Raw genomic sequence first — 20,720 nt, 5'->3', positions numbered from 1 at the left:
AACGTACGTTGTTTAACACCCACGATTGCCTTTGCACGCAGCTTTAGGGGTCATTTGCTTGAAAGGCGAATGCCGAGAAGGGTTCTGTCATCTCGGACAGAGTGAATGCCAGCGTGCTGAATTCTGTTTTCGCTGTTACATCATTTTCGCGCGATACCGCTGCGCGAAAATATGCTTTTTTTTTTCCTTTTAAGTTGTTTCGAACGCTCTGGGTATCCGTTGTGTGCGTGCGAGCGTGCGCGTGTGCGTGTGCGTGCGTGCGTGCGCGCGCGCGCGCGTGCGTGCGCGTGTGTGTGCGTGCGCGCGCGCGTGTGTGTGTGCGTGCGTGTGTGCGTGTGCGAAAACAGCATAATACCGATAAGCTCTCGTGTATTGTTTATAGGCAGGCGACAAGATAGTCAAATAATCTGTTAGGCTTCCACGGGTACGAATCAACATATTTTTGCGTTTTATTTAATATGCTTAGGGGTTTCAAGTAGCTACTGCCATCACGCTACCAAATTATTTGCCGTGAGTGAAAAAGTCGTGATATTCCGCAATGCCTTTCATATCGCTATCGACTCTATATATGTATTTTTTCGAAAGACTGTTTCTGAATTTATAGATTTGCTAATTTGTTGTCATGACATATTAAGGGCATTATTTTTTTCGGTGAGCAGTTCTGCTGATCACTAATATCTGTATGCACAACATCGGCTGTACGTAAGTTGTTCGGGATATTAGTGAATAAACACATCAAGTGAAAAACTATACCAATCGTAACTCGGGTAAACATTTTTATTACATTACTTAGACCACGTCCATTTATGGTAGACTGGAAGTCTCTCGGTACGTTTGTATATGCAAGCATGCATGCCAACGCAAGCATGCACCAGCACGTTTACCCTGCCTATTGCGGAAGAATTACCGATAGCCATTTGGACAGTATACACTTCAGATGCTGAAGTATACGACGTCTGTGTTAATATAATCCCGGTAAAAGTTACGCCGAACGTTTCAAGTAGTGTTGCCATGTCATCAACTTTATCTGTCAAAGACCGCACATTTAAAGGATAAAAAAGGAAACGCCATAGTGGGTATTTTCGTGTTTACTAATGGTTGAATTTCGGTCGGTTGAATTCCCATAATTTGGTTCTTACTTGGAACGCACGGAATATGCGTTGCGTGCGTTCCAAACAACATGTGCGAGATTTTTAAAAACAAAACCGGAAAACTTGTTGTGCTTTGGAACCATACGTCACTACAAAAAAGAATACTGCTGTGCAATGAATTCACTATGCATCACCCCGGGCATAGTCTACGTCAAAAATTCAAAGCACCAGTAACTACCCTAACGGCACCGGTAACTACTTCTACCTTTCACCTGCATTGGTGTGCGGTAACTTTTTTATTAAACGTCACACACAGGCTGCGAAGGCCAAGTTTTCGTCCTCTGCACCCGCCCGCGCCAGGAAAAACGACCTTAGGCTACGCGCGCCGCGGTGCGACGGAAAACGGCGAAACAGCCTCTTCGGAATTACGCTCTCTCCGGGCGATTGGAACGGCCGGAGCAACGGCGCGCCGCCGGTAGCCGATCGCGGAGGCCACGGTTTTTTAGACACCGGGGGCCCTATTCTCGACTGCACAAATTGCCGGCAATTCAGGCAATTTTCCGGAAGTCTTTTCTGATTGGCTTTCAATTTTGGTCACGTGCTTCCGGTTGACAAAGCGGTTGTGTGTGCTGTCGTCATTTTGACGTTTCATGTCGTCTACGGACACCAGTTCTAAAGTTTGCCTTATTTCTCGTTACTTAATGCACATAATTCTTGGCCGGCAATGAAAAACCAGACTAAATGCAGCGGACATGACAACATAAGCCTGTCTTTGCTATTCAACAACAATACTGCTTGTAATACACACCCCCTCTGTGATTGGCTGAGAAGGCGTGACGTAATTTAAACAGTTGGCGGGAACGATTACGTTATGCTTTGGCAACTTCAGCCTGCGTAAAAGTGACGTAATGCTACGTAACAGCTTGAAAATGGCGGCTGTTTTTGTCGCAAAATACAAGCAAAATAGGGCATAATATTGCCTTGGCTTACGGCGCCGCGAAATGTGCGGCAATTTGCAGCAGGCGCAGTTTCGCATGCGCGCTGTTTAAAGCATGTTTCCTACCGAAACAAATTATAGTTTCAACTGCTTCCAAGTCAGCGATCATGGAACATACAAATAACATGCAGTATTTTGCTTTTATGTTTGGCAATGAAATAAAAATTATTTGTTTGGCGTAACCACAACATAAGAGGGCAGTACAAGCCTCTCCATGACAAAGAGAACCCAATGCATGGCATTTGTCTATACTTGTCCTAGTAAGCTGTTGGGTCACATGATCGAACTCAAGAGAAAAATAACAATGAAAAGTGACTATTTAGTTCATTACAGCGCTGATTGCAGTCGAGCTTGACGAATGAGTGAATCGGCGACATCGGTGCGCTCCGCGGTTATCAGGCGTAGCGCTTCGCTGCTCTTATGTGTCATAGAAGCGATGGTCGCGGCCGTCTTTTTCTGTGATCACGCCATAAACTTGTAACATAGCAGCAGACGATGGCGTGGCGGCGGTGGCGGCAGGGAAGGTGATAACGCAACAAAGCTTGCATTGAAGCAGAGAGCGCAGCTATGTTAATAAAAGCGATTGAAAGAAATAACTAGATACGGTAAAAAAATTGTGTGATGTTCTTTAGCTCGACATCCGCCTTTCGCTCGCTTTTGGATCAACGTTACTCGATCGCCTTGTGGTGTTGGCGCCAAATTTGACCTCCAGAAATGTGTTTTTCTTGTCAGCCTCAGCTGCCGTCTTAATTTTTATAGTACATGCCAAGTGTTTTTATATCTTTCTTGCACAATATTTGATACCTTGGTAGCGATCTTTATGAGTGACTCGTCAAATTACACTGCATGTCGTCATAGGTATAGGTGCAGCGCGTCACTGATTGCTTACGTCGTGCTTACGCAAAAAAACATGGGCGAAATGCCGGCAATTTGTGCAGTCGAGAATAGGGCCCCGGGCGGGTTGCCGGTCTGTACATAAAACCGGCCGTCATTGGCCGGTTTTTATTTATTTTATTTATTTTTGGTCATCGTGCCGCGATTATTTTTCTCTGTGCGTATTATAGGCGTCAATTCAACTGCGACGATAAATGTGTCGACAAGCTGCGCAAATACATGCGGGCAGAGTAAATACGCGGGCGTGCACGCTTCCCGAGATATATAGGGGCACCAAAGGAAGGAACAAAACAACGAAATGCCGCCGCCGCGGTTCAGTTGCGAAGAGCTTTTAATGGACGAAGTATGTGCGGCTACTTTTCAGTACAGCATGCACATTCAGCACAACCAAACCTAGTCACTTTCAGTGCAAACATTGTTGATGTTTCTCTTTTAAAAACGCTGCAATAAATGGCACTGCATGTAGAAATCGCGGTTTTTTTTTTCAACGCGAGTTTAATACACCCCCCCCCCCCCCCCCCTCCTTCGAACTTTTTTTTTTTTTTTTGCAGGGGAAGGTGGTAACGCAGTTTTGGCCGATGTCTTTCCCGTCTGAGCAGGCGCGAATCACCGGTCGACCGGTCATACGTGCGCAGAAGCGGGGGGGGGGGGAGTTGTGTAACCATTTTGAAGAATGGTTGCACAAAACAGCTGTAACTATTGTTTAATCGAAACTATCCAGTAACACATTATATGGCAATTAGCTGATAAGCAGACTGTTTCATTTAGTTTTTATGACTAGAGGTCCGATTTTAGGCAAACGCCTGTTCTGTTCCTTGCGCTCCTATTGCGCGTTTTTCATATATGAGCTCGAATGAAAGGTTAAGAAGGAATTTTATAGTGTTTTTATGGTGCCTATAAATGCCCATTCTGCCGTTCGTGCCTAAATGCCACGAAATGTAAATGCCTATTTTTCTCTTTCGCTATCGGGTGCAGTTTGTGATTGTTATTTACGTTACCCGGCAACATTGACTGTTCAAGGAGTTGAGTGGGACGAACGGGGTGCTCCACCTGAAGCGGTGACTGTAGATTGAATAGAGGGTGCAGCGGGCGAAGTGGATTCTTGCCGACTGCGCTGGCCCAGGCACGCGGCATCGCGCGGGCAGTGCTTTTTTGCGTTTCGCCCAATTTTTATGTTAACAGGAACGCCAAAGCGACAGCGGGGTAGAAAAAAACATGTTGGAATAAATTAAAACGAACTTTTAGAGGCTTTGCGGGAGAAGTGTGCCCTGTTTCTTTTTCTTTTTTTTTTCGACGAAGTACTTCCAACGCGGAAAATTGAACGACATACAAACGGAGGTGACAGGGACAAGTGTTGGAGTACCAGTTTCCACTAGTATTTCTTTTCCGTGTTCCCCCTTAACTCTCTCGACGTAACATGCAATGAATAGAAAAACCATGAGCAGTGCTGCATTAACTTTTGCTACATCTGTTTAATGACACCGGGGCATTTCATAGTGCCAATGAAGCAAATCGAGTAATCTGGCTATATTTTCATTTTACACAAGCTTTCCAGCATGTTCTCTGCTAAATAATTATTTTTAAAATGTTGCAGTCGTTATACCGATTCGATCGAAGCATATATATTGCTGAAGTGTGCATACCAGTTATTCATATGGGAATGCCGCATTATGCTGCAGTGTAGAGCACTGCTGGGCCCGGGCTGGCCCGAAAGCGGTTTATCGGCGGGCCCGGGCTTAATGTCACAGACCTGGGCTGGGCTCGGGCTTGAATTTATGGGCCTGGCTGTTAATATTTCTGATGTGACGTGTAAAAAAAAGCATCGGAAGGGATGTTATGAGTTTATTAATCGACGCGCCTCTTGACGTTAGTTCTACGCATTGTTCTAAAAACGTGTTCTGTAGGTCTGATAGTTCCTGTAATTGTATTTCATGTACTGCATCAACATTTTATATGTTGGGGCATAACATACTGAAGATACGATTACAAGGGATCGAATGCAGTATCACGGAAGGGATTAATTCGGACAACCTGGAACTCTGCATCAATGTCTACTGTGCACGTGTTTTACATGCCGCACCCGATTAAATGTGGCAGCGGTGGCCGGGAATCGAACTCGCGGGCTAGGGAAACAGAACCGCTGAGCAACCACTGCAAGCAAAACATTTCAGTACACGTACATACTCGTGGATTAAAACGCGGCGCCAAAAATTTCAGCATACCAACGTGTGTACGATCAGACAACCATGTTACGTTGCCAAGAATCTGGTCATCAGATGTAAGGGTATCTCTGATTTAAGAATACTAGCTATCATTACCCAATGTCACACGAACTGAAGACAGTAGAAGGAAAAGTACACGTGTGCGCTTTTTAACTCCGGATTTTCGTCTTCAATCGATGACGTGTTGTACAGGCTAGATCTGCTCCGTCTGGTTGCCCGCTACGAAGACACTCAACCAACTGTAATAAAATTTATTCAGCTTCTAAGGCCAGGCCTGGTCACGCCCACGCGTGCCATTCTTAGGCTTAAATATAAATTACCGGCCGCCGGCCTGGGCCTGCGCACGCATGAACCTGCAGAACCCATGCGCGCTTGCCCAGGCGGGTCCCGGCACCCGCTGCTGTAGCGTTCGTGTACGCTGTCCACTAGGCTAAAGATCTCTAACCGGCTGCACAACTTTGTCCAATTTGAAATAACTAGCCTTTGGTAGCGCACTGATCAGCTTCACCCCAGCCGCAGAAGATGTTTTTTTAACTGGGAAAACGCAAAAAAAAAATTATTGGAAAACTTTCAAATTTCGCGCTGCTTTCGTATGGGTGGGAGGGGCGTAATATGGGCCATCGCAAAACATAGTTACCAGCGTGTTAACTCCCCGTCAGAATTCTATAGATGTGATTACCGTATTTACTCGCATAATGATCGCACCCCGGAAAATTGTTGTCAAAATTCGTTTTTTTTTTTTAATATTTCCCGCGCAATAAACGCACCCTGAACTTGCCTCAGCTGTATGTGGTATGTCTGCCAAGTCTAGCTGATGATAATCGTGCTTACCTCTGTTTCCTTCCCTTTCAAAGCGGACATGGCTACGTTATTGCCGGAGACTTGCCGATATTAGCAATATCGGCAAGCGTGCGTTCAATATTGATGAGGAAGAAACTCTCACTAAATGCACATAATGTACTCAGCTTGCTGCGTCGGCCCCCATGTCTGTTTTGATGTCTTGCACTGTGACAGCGGCCGCCACTTATAGGTCACCCTGTTGTCAACTTGCAGCAAACTTGTTCCACCGCAATTCATGAAAACACTGCATTTCACGTCACTTTGCAAAGCGGCTGGTGGCGGGGTGCGAATATTTATTATAGTTTTTATTTATTGTTTTTATATTTTCATGAGACCTACCGTAAATATTTTGACCCACAACTTGCTTGCCTTTTCTGTGCTGAAAAGTTTTTTTGCAAAAAATTTACCCCACGTAATGAATGCACCCCTAAATTTGCATGAAATTTTTTTGAAAAAAATTGCGATCATTGCGCGAGTAAATACGGTAAACAAAACTACAGGGGCACCACTGCAATCGGCCAGTAACGTTTCTTGTCACTGGCTTAGGTCGGCGTTTCCGTATGCTTCTTTCTCCTGCTGTTTATTTGGTGGTCATGCCACACTATCCCATATCACCTGAGCTTGCACAAAAGATCTCTTTCCCAGAGCACCCCCCGAAGAACGGTGGGTGGGAGGTCGCACGCCGCAGCTCGAACCCGGACCTACAGGCCTGTTTGGTTGCCAGGGCTGCAGAGGCCGCTAACCAGTTCACGCTGATAGCCATCAATGCGGCCTAACCACCAGCATCGCTTTTGAAGATGCACCATCACTTACGTTGCTCGAAATAACGTTTATTCCCTATCTCTGTCTCATCCTGTAGGCAGGTTTTGTGCAGCTCGCACCACTTCAACCCTTTCTCCTTGGTTCCCCCCGCAGGTCTGACACTCTAAACCGTCCACGATGAGCGCATTCAGTGTGGTGGTGCCGAAGGAGTACGGCTATGTGGCGCTGGTGGGTGTGGGCTCGGTCGTGGTCAACATGTGGCTCGCCTTCCGTGTCGGCCGGGCTCGCACCAAGTTCAACGTCAAGGTACGTCCTGGCTCCGCCAACAAGGGCATGCAGCAGCTTCTTAGCTCCGACACACTGCTTGCACTGCACTGAGTTTGCACCAGTTGGTTGGTGCGTGAGCCGTGTCGCGCATTAATCGTGGCAAATGTAGTGCCAGCTGGGATGGAATAGCTGCGCCAATTGCTTCTAACTACCCACCGCGGTGGCTCAGTGTCTAAGGCGTTGCGCTGCCGAGCATGAGGTTGCGGGTTCGATTCCCAGCCGTGGCGGCCACTTTTCAGATGGAGGCGAAAAGCAAAAACGCCCGTGTGTACAAGATTTCGACGCACGTTAAAGATCCCCAGGTGGTCGAAATTAATCCAGAGCCCTCCACCACGGCACGCCTCATTGCCTGCGTTGCGTCAGCGCATTAAACCCCACAATCAATCAATTGCGTCTAACTGCACCAAGAGGTAAACTCTGCTACATTTCAAGCAATCTGCGCCAATCTTGCGCCGAAGCTTCACTTCGCCGGGCTTCTTCGACATGGCGCGCCCTGGTGGGGAGAGTCCTGTTTATGCCGTGGGTGTTGAAGAGAAATCTCTTGCTATCTCCTTTGCAATAAAGCTTGGCAGGAGTTCACGTGACTAGCTCCGAGGGGTCAAGATGGAGAGGGAATTGCACGGGTAGCTAGTGGGATATGGGAAAGGGACGAAAGTTCAAGATGGCTCACTTTGGGACCGACTGTAAGCCGGTTTATTGAACAGTTTCCAGCTTAGAAGAAAGTGGTCTTGTCTGACTAAGTTCAAGATGGCTCACTTTGGGACCAGCTGTAGGCCGGTTCATTGAACATTTTCCAGCATAGAAGAAAATGGTCTTGTCTGACTCAACATGTCGTTCAGGAAGACAGCTACAATAGCGCTTCAGGAAAGCATTTTCTGATAAAACTTTCTTTGCAAAGCTACTCGTGGTGAGAATGTGGTCGAAGTGTTCACTGATTTTTTTTTTGTCTTCATTTCAAAGAAGTGAGCCGTTGGTTCACCTACTCAGATTCTCTATGATAAGATGGTAGCCCTTGTTCACAAGCTGGGTGGGCGCTTCATAAAGACAGTCTTACCGCTCGAACAAAGCCAGAGAGTTGCCGTTGTTGAAACCTAGGCCCCTGCAAATTGGAAAGCGAGAGTAGAAGTCGGAGAGGACACGGAGCATGCAATTTCGTCTTGGGAACCCGGAGAGACACATTTAGGTTGGGTGCTAAAGTGCACTGAGTGCCTTCTGTCGCGGCTGTCATTCAACGTCATTTTGCAGAGCCTGCACTTCTTAAGCCCACAGCTGAGGGAAGAGGAGTCCTCTTGCACTCATTTTAGGTTGCTGGCTACCAGCATGCCACAAGGTATCAAACCCTGCAATGTCTTTACTTTGATGGAGGAATACATGCTCCTCCAGCATGAACATATTAAAAATGATCCGTCTACACGGATTGACGAGTATTGGCAGCAGATTTTTAAACAGAAGAAGGCTGACAACAAAACCAAACTCCTTCTCTTGGCCAGGCTAGTGAAGGCGTTGCTTTGCATTCCACATAGAAATGCGGATGTGAAACGGGGCTTCAGTGAGAGCCGCCGGCACGGTTGACGATACCAAATGTTAATGGCATCAGGCACATTGTTTCATTCTCAAAGTGCTTTGAAGGAGATGCAAGTCGCTTCACTGCGACACCAGAGGTTTTGAGAGCAGTATGAACGTCGAGCAAAAACTACCAAGAACGCATTGCAGCTGAAGAAGCTCAGGCAGCTAAGCAGCGGTGCCATGGCCCATCCGAGGCTGGTCCTAGTCACAATGACCAAGACAGGCTTTAGCAAGAAGTGGAGGCAAAAAAAAAAAAATGCTGGCAAATGCGGACCATCTAATTAGACATGGCATAAAGTCTAAGAGCTTCAGTGATGGCGAAAGTAGACAGTCTCTTCTAGCTGAGAGTAAAACAAGAATGGCGGCAGCACTTGACAAAATGGCACAAAAGAAAACTTTGGATCAGTCATGATAGTTCTACTTGCGTGCATATTAAACCAGAGAAACATGGATTTAGCACAAGTGCCTGTTGTGTTTCACTGCATGTTCTGCTTACTTAAGCAAGCTCAAAGGCATTTTCAGTGGATCTAGTCATGTTGTACTTTATTGCCATGCAGTTGTTTTTAGCTTCAAAATGTTCTCATTTTTTTGTATGTACATCCAACTGGGCAGATTATGTCACTGTGTTTCATTCTGTAGCCTACCGAATCAAATGCTGTCCCGATAGTCTTTTCTATTTCTCAATAAAGAGTTAAGTTCTTTCATGATCTGTTGGCCCATGTAGTGAACGTACACACTCGCACCAACTCTTGCGGTGCTTGTCTTGAGGCATTTTCAATCACTCTTAAAAGACATCAGTGCGGCAGAAACTCATCTGCACCGTAGGCATTTTAGTTGTTTAAACATTTCTGCATGCCCAGGATGCTGCTTTTGGGCAATATTTCTGAAATCTTGATGCTCGTTCTGGTTGCTCCAAAAGTCAAGTTTGCCGCTCCAAAGTTGCTCCAAAATGACTCGACCCAATCACATCACTGTGCCAGGCATCACCGCTCTTGCAGAACTCCAGGAACAGAAAGGGAGGAGAACTGCTTGCCAAGGATGTCTTGCCCCATCTCTGGGTCTGTCGCCAACTGCGCTACCACAGTGGTATTGATTGACATAGGTTAAAACCTTTAGACAGAGATTAGCCTGTCACTGCTTAGTTGGCTACTTTGTGCCAAATAGAAGCAGTCACAGCGACAAGAAGGCAGTTTCTCAAGTCCTTGCAATAACTCCTTACCCATCAGTCAACGCCTCTAACACAATTTTGTGTGAATTTGCGTCTTTGCCACAAATGTTCACGCATGCACGATTGCACCAAAATTTGAAGATGGGGCCCGCTACGGGCACTTTAGGCCTAGTATTTACCAGCTCGCCCATTTTTTAACGTTGCTACAGTCGAACCTTACTACAGTCGATGTGTGTCTAACGTCAAAGATTTCAGACCCAAGCATTTCTAGGTGGGTTCTGTCCAGGGCATTCCACGCCTTATTGATGGCTGCTTCTGATTAACAGGAGAGTTGGGCGAATTGGTACTTCATTGAAGTAATGCTTACAATGCAAACAGGACGAAGAGAGGGGCGACATGGGCAAGCGCCGGCTTCCAATTAATATTTTATTTTGGAAAACATGCATTTGAGTATCAGCCAAGCGACACGAACAAGCCTGGAAGCCAGCAGGCACTGCACATAATGAAGATAACCACCGTATCCATTAGGAAAACGGTAAACAAACCAAAAATGAGGGTGCAATGTAGCACATGGGGGACACTGCCTCAGGGAACAGATAAGACAGTTCTTTCTGTAAAAGACTGACAGACAGCATGCTGACACCTGTGTCGCCAAGACGTGCCATTTCGGTGGCTTCTACAATTTCTCGTGCTAACTGATTGTTGCTCCTGAAAACGACCACACACTCAGTGTAAATGGGCACAACCTTTACAAAGGGCACAATCTTTGCAATGAGCGCTCAGTGTCTGGTGTGGGCACTCTGTAGATTCTGAAGGTGTTCATGTAGGCGGACGTTGAGGCACCTTGAAGTCTGTCCGACGTACTTTTTTTTCCGCAAGAGAGCAGAATAACATAAACGATGTTCTCAACGCAAGGCACAAATTTTTTTTTTTTTTTCTGGTATCCTTCTTTCACTGTGTTTGTGGGAGACATTCTCTTGCAAAGTGTTGACAGTTTTTGGGGCGCTGAAAAAGCTATATATACAACACACCACAGCCACCTTTCCGGCCTTCTTCCCACCTTCCCGACGGTCAGGACAGGCACGCCTTGCCTCAACGTCCTTCCAAGGTGCCTCAACGTCCGTGTACGTGAACACCCTCTGAATATACAGAGTGCCCACACCGGACACTTGAGCGCCCATTGCGAAGGTTGTGCCCTTCGTAAGGATTGTGCCTTTGTTTACAATGAGTGTGTGGTCGTTTTTAGGAGCAACAACCCATTATCACGAGAGATTGTAGAAGCCTCCGAAATAGCTCGTCATGGCAATGCATGCAGCAGCATGCTGTCCCTCAGTCTTGCACAGAAAGAACTCTCTTATCTGTTCCCCATGGCAGTGCCCCCCATGTGCTACATTTTTGTTTTAGGATGCGTGGACTAGTGCAAAAATCTGCCAGGTAGAGTAACAGTACTGTGTCGCATTTATACATTGTGCAGACTCTTGTCAGAGCTCGTAGCATCAAACAGTCTCGCATTGATTACCTGCGCTGGAGGCCTGCAAAGTTTTTGTCAGAGTTTTTGTGTGTAAAATGTTGGTGGACCGGGTAATCTTTTAATTAAAAGTTTTTTTCGAATGTGTGGAAATTTTGATGTGTGCTTTCGTCTCTTCGCAGTACCCGGCCATGTATTCCGACAGCAACATTGTCTTCAACTGCATTCAGCGGTCGCACCAGAATTTGTGAGTGGTCATTTGCCCCCTACGTATGTGAGCTCTGTTTGTAGTAAGCCCCATGTATGAGTTGCCCCAACTTTAACTCGAGCCTTTGAAATGCTTGGCACGCAGCCTGGAATACTACCCGCAGTTCCTGATGGTCCTGTTTCTCGGCGGGTTCGAGTACCCGGTGAGTGAAACTGCATGTGGGGAGGCAGTCTTGCATGCAAAGCATTTGTTCGTGCGTGGAATAGGGTGCTTTGTGCGGGTCGATGCTGGGGGACAGTTTTGAGCTTAAAAAACAGCAAATAATGCAAAGAGGACCGGGGTTTGGGCGAGCTGCTATCAGTTGTCGACAAAAGCTACGGCACATGGACTAGAGACTAGAGCAGGAAGAAACCGCAGCCGTCTTGGCTTGTTGTCTGCGCAAAATTTTTGAGTGCCGAGCAAGAATGCCGTTGCAACCTTCCTTTTTTTTTTTTTTTTTTATAGTGGATTTAACCAAGAAAGGAATATGTTTAAGTGTGATCCCGATAGCAGAGGTATCTCAGAAGCAGAAGTGAAATTAACTGAAGCTTCATTCTTTGAAGCTGTGCAGTTGTAACTTTGTCGATATGCTGTAAATAAAGTAATATTTGTTGAAGCTTACCAGCGTCTATCTTCTATTGACTAACGTAGCTAGAGGGAGGGCAGCGAAGAAGGTTGCCGTAGTGGCTGTATAGATTGTGTAGATGTTGTTCTAGAAAATACATTCAGCTAAATGTGGCAGTCCTGTGTTTTTCAGAGCCTAAATACAGGGCTAACCCTGCCTTTGCAACGATTGCTAACTAAATACTGGCATTTTTTTTGAGACCCGTTTGTATGTTGCGTAGAATTTTTTGAAGGGGTTATGCAGACAAAATATGTTTGTTTTATTCGAAAGATTTCGTGTTTTATAGTGCCTCCAGCACTTGTCCGGAAGGAAGCAAATGATGCTTTGTTCACTGAGAAATTAATCCAATTTTTAAGTTAAAATTTTGATTCTCCCACCAAATCGTCTGCTTTTGTGACGTCTGTTAAATCTCCCGCTGGGTATGCGTCATTAGTGACCATGACCATCATCGTTTAGACCCCTGTCAGTAAAGTTGTCATCCCTGCTAAGGGCAGCCATGGCCCAGGTCTCGATTGTGTCGTTCTTCCGTTAACATTTCTGGTGCCGTTAAACCCGGGAGGATGACCGCACGCGACGACGAAGGAGGCCACCTACGTTTCCTCCGGCTTGAGGTTCCTATAACCTCGCGATTTCAACTGTTCCGCTGATCAGCCCCGCCCTCAGCCGGAGGTCGGCATGGCTGGCCCTGACTGCCCACCTACGACTGACTGGAACCGTCAACGGGACGCAGATACGCCCCGTCACGTCCAGGGTACCATGCTTGGGAGCAACTGTACGTCCCCTGAGTACCAAGCTGGGGACGACCTGGACGGCGTGCGTTCGTTGAGAAAGGTTCTTCGCGCTGCAGTTGTGAGACAGCTTAAAGCAGCGACCGCGCTCCGGCAAGCTCCCTCACCATCTGTGTTAAACTTGGAGTTGGCTATCAACGAGCTCGAACAGAAGGACGACGCCGAACTCAACAAGCTGAACGATATAGTGGGTAAGCTGTTGGAAGGAGACGAGTTCGAACGCGATTGCTACGAGATTTTGCGCTACCAGAAGAGGATATGCGGGGCCCTCAGTCGGCTGCAATCGACTTTGAACGATCTGCGGGCAGCCGGCATTAAGTTTACCGGAAAGGGAACTTCACACTGTCCACACGACCCCTCCCACGTCGGCTCGCACACGTCGACTTCGCCAGTTGTCCTGTCGATGCTGAAGGTTTCAACTTTCAACGGTGAGCCACGTGGGTGCAAGGGGTATCGGTGCTGTGTCGAGACGATGGCCCACAGCCACGTTACAAATATTGACAACGTGAGAGCCAGCACCGAGGTAGCATCGAGCATTCAAGCGAAGAGCAACTGTGAAGAACGCGAGGCCACGCCAGCCGCATACAAGGACAACTCCGCTGCTCCCGTCCAAGTACCGTATAATGTGGAATATAGGTCGAGATTTTTTACAGAAAAATTTGCCGAAAAGTCACCCCTCGACCTATATTGCAGTCATTTGGCAGTTGTCATCTGGTGACCGGGCAGCCCATCGAGCCCATCCAAACCCCAAAGGCACCATCGCCACCACCATCAATCGGACGCGACGCCATCTTTGTTTTGTTGCTTCTCTCGCTGTCGGCGAGTATGTGCGTGCTATTTTCTTCTTGCTCAAAATGAGTTTAGGCACTTGGTGCCAGTTCACAGCAGCATTTAAAGAAAGGGTGGGGGTTTTCCCAGGCCAATGACGCGTCTGCCTTGCACCAGTTCGGTATCACCAAGAAGTGTTGCTAGCGGCGTTAGCTGAAGGGGCAGCTCTCGGTATGCAATGCTCGGACGACCTCGCTTAATGGGCGCTGCTCTGTGCACCTGTGCTGCTGTACAAGGGGGCAAATTTTGTCCGCTAGCGTCATGCGATGTCTCTACGAATGGATACCCCAAGATGTTTGCTGACCTCTGGACTGCACCGAGGACGACCTGCTGTGTCGGCGACAGCGAGCCATAAGCAGTCGTCCGACGATACTTCAGACAGTTTTAAATGAGTAATCTGAGACGAAACAAGTTATAGTCTCAATAAAACAATGGTTGGTACCTAATTATTTTTTTGCATTTTTCGGCTACAAGGTAAGGGGGTCGACCTATATTCCGCCTCGACCTATATTCCGCATTATACGGTACATGACAGAACGCGTGAAGTAAACGGCGTGAACAAAAGGATAGAGCAACTATCGTGTAAGCCTAAGTTCGAGTACACCTTTTTTCCCAACTTCATGAAGGGTGAACCGTTACCGGACATTTGTGAAGGCCGGCTAGCACCAAACGTTGCCGCAGGTCGTGAGGTCGCACCCATCCAGGAGTCTTAGCCGTTCCATCCCCCTGAAAGCCCAGAAGCGGAATCACGCTGGCTGATCGCTTCGGCTGCGTATGGAGAAACCGTAAAGCCGTATTGTGACCGGACCCCAAGCACGAAAATAGGTACGGCGGAATCGCAAACTATCGAGAAGCGAATCCGAGCCAGGCACGAGAGCCATTTGGGAACACTGCTAGACTCACTGCTGAGGGGCGACCGCAACACCGAGAAATGGATAATCTCCCGACACCGCTCCCACAACACTTTCTACAGACGACCTGCTGGATTCGAAACGTTTCAGCGAGCTAGACGCCTAGTTTTGGCGCCGTCCGCTTCGGCTTGGCGACGCCAGGCTCTGCTGAAAGTTGTACGACGGCAGATGCACCGTTGGAAACGCAAGAGGGAAGAGCACTTCATGACAACTTTACACGGATTCAATTTGTGAAACGAAACCCGAACATTAGGATTGTAGACTTCTTGTTCATCCTCGCAGCAATTTTCTCGTGTGCGGAAGGAGAGGTATGATCTGACGAAGAATTCGGCGACTGTATCAGCCTCCGCACCCAAAGCAAGCATGCGTTCCCTGCAGGTTCGAGACACCGGAAATAGTGCAGTTCCCCTTCCATCGTACTCTGACCGACGTGACTTTCTATGGAGTCTGTTGGAAGCTGAGAAGCGAAAAGAGAAATGTGAAGGAGACTCGACGAACACTGGCAAGTCTAGATAGGTGACTCAGTGTGGAGAAGTCGAAAACTTGTCAGGAGTGGAGCAACATGTCTCTGCAAGGAGCCCGAGGATTCACTCAAGCTTTTAAATGAACGGCGAACTCAGTTTCATTTCATTTCATTTCATTTATTCGTCCTTAAGGGCCAGGAGGCATTACATAAGGGGGGGCGTACATCAAGGTTGTAACATCTTCGCAAAAATGTAACAAGGAATAACAAAAAAGAGGAAATAAAAAGACAGAAATCAGCACTCAAGTGATGGCGTACATCGGGTTTTCAACAACTGCGTAAAAAAGTAAAAATGATCACAAGTTAACAAAGGACAACAAAAGAGGAAATAAAAAGGAAGGAAATTAACACTCAAATGACAAGGCGTACGTCGAGGTTGTAACATATAAAAAAGCGACAATGGTCGCACATAGTAACTAGAAACAACACTAGAAGGAAATAAAAGCAGGAATGAACATTCAAGTGACAACAGCAAGACTAAGAATAAATTTTACAGGAGTGTAATAACAGACAAAGAAAGAAGAGTAAAAAAGAGATACGAAGAAGGCAGGTGGGGTCTTTAGGTAGCATCGTTTGGGTAGCTGATATACGTTAGTTTTTCGCGAAATTTTGTGCGATCGCTGCACGAAGCAATGTTGTCCGGCAGCGCGTTCCAAAGCGTGACGGTGTGGGGAAAGAATGAGCTGCTCATCGCCGTCGTGCGGCCCTTTATCGCCGCCAATGGGTGAGTGTGAGATATACGGGACGATGTCCGAAACGGGCGTTTCAGGAGGGCGTGTCCTGACCGAGTAAAGTAAAAGGTGTGCAGGAGGCAGAGGCGAGAAATTATGCGCCGCGAAGCAAGCGGTTGAAGAGACAGAGTTTGTTTTAGGGCTGTTATGCTGGTTCGTCTTGAATATTCTGAAGCAATGAAACGAGCAGCGCGGTTTTGCACGGCTTCTAAGTCATCGCTGAGATAAGCTTGGAATGGGTGCCAAATGGATGATGCGTACTCAAGTTTCGGTCGAACGTATGTTAAATATGCAAGTTTTTTTATTTCGGAAGATGCGGATTTTAAGTTGCGTCGCAAGTACCCAAATGTGCGTGAAGCTTCACAGCGGATTGTTTGGATATGTGTCACCCATCGCCCATCGTTCGACAGAATTTGGTTGAGACGCAGTAACAGTGCCACCTGGAGAAGCCAGCGACTAGCCAGCAAGTTCCATTGTGTTTGTACAGTGGCGGACACGAACGTTGCGCGTGCGGGAGGATGTTAAATCTCCCGCTGGGTATGCGTCATTAGTGACCATGATCATCATCGTTTAGACCCCTGTCAGTAAAGTTGTCATCCCCGCTAAGGGCAGCCATGGCCCAGGTCTCAATTGTGTCGTTCTTCCGTTAACGTCTGCAATGACATCACAAGAACAGGCCTTCAGTCTGCTGTGGAGCCTTGTTTACTATTAGTAAACCTAGATGGCGCCACCATACTGTGGTGAGCCATTTTCTGCCTTTGCTTTGTTTTTGACCATACTTGTACCTGGCTTGTTTTTGTTACTGTAGAAAGTAATCATTTCGTGAAACATAGAATATCCTCAACAAACAGGGTCACGTGAGACACAGTCGCTTACGCCAATTGGCCAGTGTCGTCTGAGACAACCCCAAAGCGCCGCAGTGCTGTGCAGCTGAAATAAGCATAGTGCGCACATACCGTATTTACTCGCATAATGAACCTCCAAGACATATTTGGAGTGCATAATGAACCCTCCCCCACTTGTCTTCTTGAAAATTTACTTTTTTGTCACTTTGAATAAAAAATGCAGAGGGAATATGTCTTTATCTCAGCATGGTTGCTGATTCCTTAGACAATCATTGTAACTTGATATCACGCTACAGTTCGCTCAGAAATGCAAAAAACGCATTCCAACGAAAAGAAATCTCAACAGTAGCAAGAGACGTGAGCGCGAGTCCCGTGGCTCACAATTTAAAAATTGCGCGCTTGCGGAGCGCCACCTTCTTGCGCTGCAAAGACGTTCCTGCATGCGAACAAAGCACAAAATATACTCCGCACTCCTTCCCCGCCCTTTGTTGCTATGGTTGGTTCTGGCGGAGTGTGAACAAAGCACTAAACGTACTCCGCACTCCTCTGCTCTTGAGGTTTCGCAACTTCGCAATTACGCTGGAGGTTTTGTTGTTCAGCTGTGTTCCGACCTTTTTTGTGCTCCTAGTGCGCGCTGTACGATTGGCCAGCACATGAGCTACACAGCCGGATTTAAACTGTAGGTGGTGGAGCATGCGTTGACACACATGGAAACCGCACGGCTGGGCGGCACTTCGTGTACGCTACGGGCGAAAACGAGGTTTTTGGGCGGGGAACAGGGGTCGCCGTGTGTTTCGTGGGTCCAAAGAAGGGAAGTTTCCCGGTGTCGGAAAATAAGTTTTGGAGTGTCTTGATAGCACGCAAGACGGCGCGCTGTGGGCCAACAAATGTGAGACGGCAAGCGACTTTACTAAGGAGGACAGCTCCATGGCGAGTAGGGACCCACTAGCATGTTGCAAATAAAAAAAGTTTGATTACATAATTACCTACGTGTTTTTACGAAAATGACAAGGCTCTGACAGTGCTTCTCTTAGCAACTTTATTGTATGAAATTTCAACCTCTAAAACTGGGACTGTGACAGTCATGATGCTTACAGCTGTTATGCTGTGCCCTCCCATTTCCAACAGTGCTTGTTGTGGGACTGCGCAGTGCAATGTTTTTTAATTATTACCGCACACTTTCATCACTTTAGCTATATTTTTGCGTTATTTCTGCCCACAATAACATTGTACGAAGCAGAAATGTCATGGTATGACAACGTAATAAGGGATCGTAATGCATGGTTGTCCATAGAAATTTTAGTGGGACCTTGCTACCGCTACGTGATAGCCAGGAAGACATAATACCGAGGAACGTGGAAACATGGAGCGTGAGGAACAGAATACTGTGGGTTTGGAGGGTATGTAGCGTATCTGTACGCCTTGAAAAAGTGACTAAGCGAGCTGCTAAGCAAGGGATTTTTATCGTCTACAAGTTTGACTGCCTGCCCTTGCCTGACCTGTACAGGTTTCATCATAAGCAATGGGTATCACAAAATATTTGTCTTACTTGCTTTATCACAGTCGTTACCACTTTACGGGAAGCTTTTTCTGTTAAGGAGGAATCCTGTAAGTGCTCACCAACGCAGCCAGGCAGTTTCCAAAAGAAGAAATTCCTGTAAATTTACAAGAACGTTCCGATTACCTTTGACGGCACCTGCACATACTAGAAACGAATACCTGTTAAACATTGTTCACTTTGTTTACCTCCCATTGCATGATAAGTGTATTGTAGCTTTGTGTAATGTTTTCTGCACTTGATGGGGTCAGCCACGTGTTTTCTTTATTGCATAGAAAAGTTAGTCTTATTTCTACCCATGCTGTAGTGAAAAAAAAAAAAATGCTGTTTAAGCCGTCATTAGTTGACCCTTTTTGTTTCGGATAACTGCGTGGATGAAGCAAGATGTAATAACCATTTAGGGGGTTTTCAGAACTTGTTTCAAGATAGCATATAACTGCTCCCAGCGTTAAGCTCATTATTCATGTTCAGTGTAAATCAAGCGAGCCAGCTTTGTTTGTGTAGATGACATGAGAAGTGAGGTGCAGTTATGTTTCACCACTGCTCATGTTGGAGTGAGTGTTAGATAAATTAGTAGAAAACCTAATTTTGTACTAAAAGTATGAATTCCTGGCCAAGTTGGTGTGGCAATTTTGAAAAATTTGTAGTGCATAAAAACAAGCACAAACCCTTCTCCCTTCCATCCTTGCTTTTATGCGTTGTGGATTTCCTTTTTTTTTTTTTTTTTCATCGGCTACCTTGTACAGGCTATTTCAAGACTCTTTTTTGCAGCATTCACTGGTTTATTGTTAACAGGGTAGTAATGACAAAATACAAGGATGTTTCATGAAAGATACTTCTTTTTCTAAATAAGAACGATATCAATTCTACTGCAAGTTTCCAGCAAAAAAAAAAAAAATGAAATCAGTTCCACTCAGTGTGAAAGCTTTGAGAAATGCAGGGCAGTGATTCGCCCTAATGGGCTGTAGCGCCGTTATCCGCTCACTGCTACCACCCAATGCCATTCAAATTTCCCGCCTTCGCAGTGCTCGTGCACCCCCTGCGTGAAACTATTGGTCTCCTCGATTCGGCTACACTTTCTGCACTAGTTCACAAAAGTGCCGTGCAAGTGCAGCGCCAGTTCTTTCGCACGCTACACCTTGCACGAGACGAGAACTCGCACAGGGGCTAGTGCAGAAGTGTAGAAGAACTGGTGCAGCACGGCGTCAAATTGAGGGCCGAAGTGCAGGCGGCGCAAGCTGCACTGGTAAATCGAGTGCGCGAGTGCTGCACCGCCTGAACTGGTGCAGAAAGTGTAGCCAAAAGGAGACCATATGCCAGTGGGAGTTCTGCTCCTTTTGTGCTTGCTTTTCCCCCCCCGCACGGGCCGGCGTTGCACTGCCACTTTTTTGCGCTTACTATCGTAAAAACCAACCCGACGAGCGTTCCTAAGTAAATGAACGCAAGTGCTGGCGGTTAATTACGTATATTTTGCCTCAAATGCACCTGCAATTTTCTTTGCGCTAAACAACGGGGAGATGCATGACAAGTGCCAGCCGTTCAGCGTCGAGCTTCGAATGCTTATGACTATTATAAACCGCGTGGCTTTCGAAGCCTCTGGGTTACGCCATGACGACAGCCGCTACGACGAAACACTGTGTGGGCTATACTTGGGTCCGGCGAGCGAGCCACGATGACAGGGTAAGCCCCTAAAGTGCTCTGCACTTAATAATCGACGTAATAAAGAAAAAGCTATGAAGCTGTGATGACTCTCCGGCCACTTTTCAAGTTTCTGTAGGACGTCGCAGAACTGAGTTTGTGTAATTGGCCACCGCCAGTATTAGCCACCGCCAAGAAACAAACACCACTGGGCGATTGTAGTCGGGCCTGTGGGCCCGTTTGATCGCATCACTTGAATGATAATGCGCTGTTTAACACACTGATACCTTTGTTTCTCTTCTGTCCCATATTACACCACTGCAGTGGGAAATTTTAAAGTCTGCCAATATTTCCTGAATTTTTCAGTTATAAAAGCCTCTTTCGTTGCTGTAATGGAACATAGAAATTTACCAAAGGCTTCTCTCTCTCCTCTCTCTCTCTCTCTCTCTCTCTCTCTCTCTCTCTCTCTCTCTCTTCTCTCTCTCTCCTCTCTCTTCTCTCTCTCTCTCTCTCTCTCTCTCTCTCCCTCTCTCTCTCACATTGAATTGATCAAAGTTGCGTTTATGTCCTTAAGTTGCACCACCAACAGAGGGGTTTGTCTTCTCTAAAGCATTTGGCTGACTGTCTGTGTTTCGCCACTGTGCAAATGTGCATCATGTATTCTCGCAGAGAGTGGCTGCTACCGCCGGGG

General features: G+C 46.7%; 1 protein-coding gene across 1 annotated transcript in view; it reads left to right on the top strand.

Moving 5' to 3' along the window:
- LOC144166457 (glutathione S-transferase 3, mitochondrial-like) overlaps positions 1 to 20,720 on the top strand; it is a 30,567-nt gene that overhangs the window by 6,989 nt on the left and 2,858 nt on the right. The window contains exons 2-5 of the mRNA XM_077695968.1: positions 6,960 to 7,112; positions 11,518 to 11,582; positions 11,688 to 11,745; positions 20,699 to 20,713. Coding sequence (XP_077552094.1) covers positions 6,984 to 7,112; positions 11,518 to 11,582; positions 11,688 to 11,745; positions 20,699 to 20,713 — 267 coding nt within the window. The 5' untranslated portion in view covers positions 6,960 to 6,983. The remainder of the gene's footprint in view (positions 1 to 6,959; positions 7,113 to 11,517; positions 11,583 to 11,687; positions 11,746 to 20,698; positions 20,714 to 20,720) is intronic.

The sequence above is a fragment of the Haemaphysalis longicornis genome, unplaced genomic scaffold (assembly GCF_048455015.1).
Source record: "Haemaphysalis longicornis isolate Haplotype H1 unplaced genomic scaffold, Haemaphysalis longicornis Haplotype H1 scaffold_171, whole genome shotgun sequence".
NCBI lineage: Eukaryota > Metazoa > Arthropoda > Arachnida > Ixodida > Ixodidae > Haemaphysalis > Haemaphysalis longicornis.
Note: the sequence above shows the minus strand (reverse complement) of the source record. Positions and strands in the feature narration are given on the sequence as shown.